This window comes from Pectinophora gossypiella, chromosome 4 (genome assembly GCF_024362695.1).
Source record: "Pectinophora gossypiella chromosome 4, ilPecGoss1.1, whole genome shotgun sequence".
NCBI lineage: Eukaryota > Metazoa > Arthropoda > Insecta > Lepidoptera > Gelechiidae > Pectinophora > Pectinophora gossypiella.
In genome coordinates, this window is record NC_065407.1 from 4,582,990 (window position 1) to 4,589,316 (window position 6,327).

The following is a 6,327-nucleotide window of genomic DNA, read 5'->3' on the forward strand; positions in this document are numbered from 1 at the left end:
CTCTTAGTACTCAATTTGATAAAACTAATAAGGAGAATGTAAGAAACGGAGATTTCTGGATATGTTCCGAAGTCTTTCCCTGAGGGTTTGACTCTTCTTCTATCGTGTGGGTTGTGAGGTGAATTATCAACCTCATCAACTCTGGTATCAGGGTTATTATTGAGCCGCCAAAGGCCCCTGACATGACTCATGTAACGACTACATACTTACATCAGCAAAAAGTAACCGGGACCAACGGGAAGCATGAGGGTTTGAGGGTTTGGCTGACAACTCATGTTGTATAAAGAGCTAGTTTACCCTATACCTGGCTAGGCTGTTTATGCTACTCGTATTTAAATAAAAGAAAAACTGCGCCAAAACGTTACACTCAACCAAAAATTGCGTAACAGTTTCTTAGATCGAAATCAGCCCACCCCGGCGGCGGATTATTAATTTCCACAGTTAATAGAAAACTGTCAAAAACTGTAGGGCATTAATTTTACACACCATTAGGTCGCGCCAATCGAGCGGCGATATCTCATTCAATATTATTTCTCGTCGTTCTGTTAATTAGTTGCGAGAGAAAAATTTCTTCGCCAAACGGAGTGGAGTGGTCGTTTATTTTACAGAATGATTATTTTATTAAGTACTAGGTTTTGGTACAGCAGGAGATTTGACTTCATATTAATTATATTGTCCTTATTATAATAATAAATTGTCCTTATTATCGGTTGTTGGTTTGAAGTTAGTCATTTCTGAATAACGGATTTGGACGGAGGAAATTATAATATATGTTGGTGCATTACACAAATGTATTTTTTATTTTATAGGTATTTCGTTGTATGATTTATAAAAATTCCTTATTTAAAAAAAAAAATAACATTCCCATCATCAAAAACTTTGTAAGTAATGTAAATAAAGTGATGATTGATCGAATTGAAACGATTGATGAATGTGGAGGTAGCAACAGAAGTGCGTCAGGATCGAAGCAAATGGAAATCCATTGTCTCTGCTTACCCCGGTGGGAAATAGGTGTGAGTTTATATTATGTATGCTAAAAATTCTGCAAGGTACACATTAGAGTTTCTTTAATATTTTTCTTTTAGATTTAGGTGGAAAACTAATCTATGTAATAATTTTTTTGCTCTTTGGTTTGACCACATGGGTGGTGCTTTTATCATCGGTGGCTTTTATTATAATTAGTACCAAGGTACTAATTCAAGGTAATGGTCAATGGTCAACCAATAACGCAGACAACTCTGATGCTTCCTCCGCATTCATCAGTCGTTTAAACTTTTCTCAAGGCTGATTGACAAAAGTGCTTTATGAAGAGAAAAACGTATTTGCAAAATCATGCACTAAGTATTCGAAATAAATAAATATACTACTACATGTAGAAATTCAAGTATATTCTACAATATAAAACAAATTATGTTTATTTACTACCTCTTTCCCTGTAACCTTTTTGGAACTTCCAATTTTCTTTATAGAATAGATCCCAGAAAGCTGTATCCTTATGGAAAGGTCTTTTTTCAAGGTTGACTTCCGAACCTATGTTGTAGAAATAGTAAATGTCTTTAGTGACTGGCTCCCATTGAATTGGAAGTAACTCTGATGTCTCTGGGGTAGGATTGCTGAAATAAAAGTCTAAATAAGTCATTCTGTTACAAATAATAATGTAAGGTCAAAAATGTAAAGCATTAGTAATTTTTTTATCACTGGGATTGATTCGATTATTTTTATTATTTTCATTGTTTTTTTATAACTCCATGTCATGTTTCTAAGTAGCGTGGAGAATAACTTTTTAACTACTCGTGTAGAACGTTTGGTAATATATTTTTATAAAAGATACTATTCACTCATCGTTGGATCATAATAAAACGTGGCTTAAGTCAAAGATTGCTAAAAAGTTTTACTTTTCCATAAACCAACAACACAAATTACTTACCTGAATTTAGCAAAATTAGTCCAGAGGGTGGTTATACGATCGATTGTGAGTTGGTCTTCCTCTGAAGGGTCATCACTGTATTTCGACTGCATATCGAACAAGTACCCAAGCTCATCAGCATGAGATGCTCCGCCGACAGTAACATTTCTTCCATCCTTGTAAAAATTCCTTCCACCCACATATGAAAACACATAATAATATATATCTTTCGCTCCGTTCTCTAAGTACATCTTGATAGTTCTTTCAGTAGGATGATTGTATGAAAATACAGAATCAAAATTAATAATCTCCCACATAGTTTCTGGACTTATGGCTTCGTCTCCTAAGTAGAAATGATGAACATTCTTTACCTTTTCGTCAAGTTCTTTGCCAAAATTAAAGTAGTCCTTTAACCTCTCGTAGATTATGTTTAAATCATTAAAGAATTCAGGAGGTTTATCAGCATACCGTGCAACTTGCTCATGGTCATTATACCCTAATAATACAGGCGTATCTTTGGCTTTCGGAATATCTAGATTGTATGTGTAATCTGTAATAAACTTTTCTACGTTTTCTATATCTTTTTCTACACATGGCTTGATAACTAAATCTAGTTCTATTGATGCCGCAATCACCAACTTAGGTTGTACAGTCGAAAGATAACTCAGGGCTTCATAAACAGAATCCGTTGGAAAACCAAGCTTTTCGGCAAGTTTTAGCGGAGCTTCCGTATCAGCTTCAAATATAGTATCACGAGTTAACGATGTTCCACTTTGTAGAATGGCATTATTAAATAGTTTTTCTTGGGGAGATATTAAATGGAAATCTACTGATCTTCCGCCAGAGCTTTCTCCAAAAATAGTTATTTTATTGGCATCTCCACCGAATGACTGAATGTTGTCTTTGATCCACCTCAAGGCAAGAACTTGGTCTTTGAGGCCTTGATTACCTGGCACTTCAGGTATATGAAGACACATGAATCCGTAAAGTCCAATTCGGTGGTTAATAACAACTAATATTACGTCGTGCCTGACTAAAAATTTCGGGCCATACATGCTTTTCTCTGCGGAACCTCTTTCAAAGTTGCCACCGTAGATGTAAACCATAACAGGCATTAGGTTACTGGAACTTGCAGAGTTTGGAACGTAGATGTTCAAAGTGAGGCAATCTAGGGAGCCGAATATGTTATTACTCAAGTCTACATAGGGACACGTTGCTGTATCATCGTAAGCTTCAAAAATTGTTTCAAATTTTTCATATGGTGTAGACGGCTGAAAGGTAGTAATTCTGATTAGACCAAGGACCTGACATAGAAAATTATTTTATGCTAAATACTCACTCCAAATGGGTTCGAGTCACTGATTTTCGCGTATGGTATTCCCATGAACATGGAATAATCGCCATCAGTGGCCTGTTGTCCTCGAATCAATCCTACATTGGTGTCAACTAAAGGATCCACTTTTGTTTTTGATTCGACATTATGAAACAAAATTAAGATCACCGGAAATATAACATTACGTAATATTTTCATCTTGATTTTTATATACTTCACAACATAGTTCGATCTGTACATACACATACATACATAAACTCACGCCCGTTATCCCTAATGGGGTGGGCAGAGCCACAAGTAATCAAAGACAACTTGCAGCCACTGTTGATACGATGTCGTAAGCTGGATATGATGAACCGTATAGTGATAAGGGATCAGCCTGTAGATCGATCTGTAGTGTCGAAATAATACTAACAGAATACTTATATTTTTTCTTTATCTGTTTATCAAACGATTGATATACTGCAATGCAATTCTTGAAATAGTTCTCACATTTTTACAATACAGAAGTAATATTTTATCTCTAATACAATTCGCAATATTCGCTTCACTTATTTCATGTTTTACTACTGCTAAAGGTAAATCCAGGGTTTCCTATAATGTAGCAGAGTAATATGCTCTTTGTTCTAATAAGATTACGGTCCAGTAATATATGTTCATCGACATACGACCGAATTTTATCTTAGGTATGAGGTACTTAATGATGAATTCATTTAGCTCAAATCCTCGGTTCGTCGAGCGTTTTATGGTTTTAATTAGGAAGCTCTCAACAATCATATTTGTTCATTTTTTTGGCACGGTGGCGTTTCATTTTCGCAGTTTTCTCCGAGAAGATTTATTTGCGTTTGGTTCGTCCGCTCGTGGGACAGTCTTGTGAATAATGAAAACTAATTATTTTCCTCGACATTATGAATATAAATTGCCAACGGGCATCTTCTTATTTTTCCCAGACGATAAACGACTCTCTCGGAAATGATCTTCTACAATATTGTCTTCAGACACAATGGAATGGGGATGGCTGAGAGGTCGAGTAGTAACTATTATTTTTTGTTCCGCATTTAGTATTTACTCGTTACTTTTCTTAACGATTCTGACCTTAATATGTTAATTTTGAAAATTTTCTGCAATTACTGTACATACAATAAAATCGATAGCGACATTAACCAGGTTAAAGTACGAATATATCAAAACTGTAACAGAAATGACAACAAAATGAAAAAATGATTCGATTAAGTAAGTAGGTCAATCACAATATTTTGCGATGTGCAAATGTAACTGCTACACGTAAACGACTTACTTGCTCACAATACAACCCTAATAAATATAATCGTCGTGAATGTTCTATAGTAACAACTAAATTTATCTTCTGTTTTTCTCAACCCGTCTGTTATGCCACTGTGACAAATTAAAATCTCAGCATTAATGTTATAGCGCTTAATATTTTGCTTTTAAAAATGGTGAGCTGCTATTTGTTCATGACCAGAGCCTACTAGGCGATAGGTTGATAAATTCATACACATACATAAGATCATGCCTATTCCCTGGGGTAGGGTTGTGCTTTGATAAATACTTAATGTTCTCAAATATAAAATATTTAGTAGGCGCTATTAAAAAGAGAGAAAGAAAGAAAAAAGAGAGAAGAGAGGAAGGGGAAGACCAAGAAAAGCTTACATGGAACAGATTAAAGAAAAGGTTAACGTCGTGTCTTATAGGGAAGTCAAGGAATTGGCCTTTGATAGACTGGAATGGAAAATGCTACACCGACAAGAGTGTGGCTCTTAAATTGATGATGATGATTAAAAAGAGAATAAAGTTAGGTTTTATACGGTTTTCATGCGATGTTTAAGTAGTCGACGCTTCCAATTTAATAACGTGCGCAGTTGCAGCTGCGTAAAGTATTTCGTACAGATTAATCAAGAATGCGAATTTCCTTTGTATTTTAAAGCAATAAAGAGTATACAAACAAACAAATGTGACATAAGTGAGAAAGCATCACTTTATTAGCTTCCGCGTTGTATAACTCTAGATCTTGGAATGTTTATCTTTGCAATAGGTTTGTAATTGGTACATCACTCACCCATCTAAGGCGTTAGCCTAAAATCAAATCGCGTCATGAGTTATCTATCATGACGCGATCGGATTTTAGGGCTGTATACCAGTAGTAGACGTTTGACCATTTTGACGACGTCATATCGACGTCCATTATTTCATTTTAGGTAAATTTAGGTTTGGTAATTTGTAAAAAATATAGGTTGTCATATCATCAGTTACAGGGGTAACTGTCATTTGTCTTTCGGTAACATGTATATATGCCCACAGGGGTTTTTGAGTTATCCTTTTGTTGGTGTAGCAGTTTAGGCGTAATAAGGTAGGTAACAGACAGGATGTAGTTACTTCAGCATTAATATAAGAATGGATTAGCAATGAGGCAAGAGCCGTTTGCATGAAAACGACGAGCTTCGCACGTGGCGTTTAAACCCCTACGGCATACATTGGCTGTTTTATATATTTCGTACGCTCCTAGCAACGAACTGTATATGTACTTAAGACCCCAAACCTTCGGAAGAAGCCAGCTCATGCCCGTAGTTAAATGAAAGGCGAGTGCAGCATCGTAAACAGAAGCTCAGAAGTTAATATTTGCTCGGCTTGTGTGGAATATTGATTGGTCGTCGGAGTGACAAGGGTCTAACACCTTCTGTCCAACACCTCATGTGGAGAACTATTATGATACGCTTCAGTGATCTCTTCTCATTTAAGGCGATTGACAAAGACAAGGCTTGTTATAAAAAAACTTATACAACGAAGTAGCGCGCTCTACTTATAGTATAGTCTAGCGGTAGCCGAAATAAGGTATTTGACTGGGTCAAAGATAAATTATAAAAAGCTAATCTGGAAATAGAAGCCAGTCTAAGATGATCAAAAATCAATTTCATGTTGCTTTTCGACTTGCTTTCTAAATTTATTTATGAATTAAGTAACAATGAGTACGACGTTACCAATTTTATTTATGACGTCACAGGACAGTATTTCCATACAAACTCTAAAGAAAACATTCGTTTTGACATTTCGAAAAAAGTATCACATTTGA

General features: G+C 35.6%; 1 protein-coding gene across 1 annotated transcript; it reads right to left on the reverse strand.

Moving 5' to 3' along the window:
* Positions 1–1,236: 1,236 nt before the first annotated feature.
* Positions 1,237–3,452, reverse strand: LOC126366249 (juvenile hormone esterase-like). The gene is made up of 3 exons (XM_050009306.1): positions 3,246–3,452; positions 1,928–3,177; positions 1,237–1,613 (listed from the first exon to the last, which is right to left on the reverse strand). The coding sequence occupies exons 1-3, from the start codon at positions 3,435–3,437 to the stop codon at positions 1,415–1,417; spliced, it is 1,641 nt and encodes a 546-aa protein (XP_049865263.1). The 5' UTR covers positions 3,438–3,452; the 3' UTR covers positions 1,237–1,414.
* Between the last annotated feature and the right edge of the window lie 2,875 nt (positions 3,453–6,327).

Excerpts from the sequence above, each read along its gene's own strand:
- LOC126366249 (XM_050009306.1), bottom strand. The coding sequence starts at position 3,437 with ATGAAAATATTACGTAATGTTATATTTCCGGTGATCTTAATTTTGTTT. Across the intron at positions 3,178-3,245 it reads GTGACTCGAACCCATTTGGA|CCGTCTACACCATATGAAAA; the intron begins GTGAGTATTTAG and ends ACTACCTTTCAG. Across the intron at positions 1,614-1,927 it reads ACTAATTTTGCTAAATTCAG|CAATCCTACCCCAGAGACAT; the intron begins GTAAGTAATTTG and ends CTTTTATTTCAG.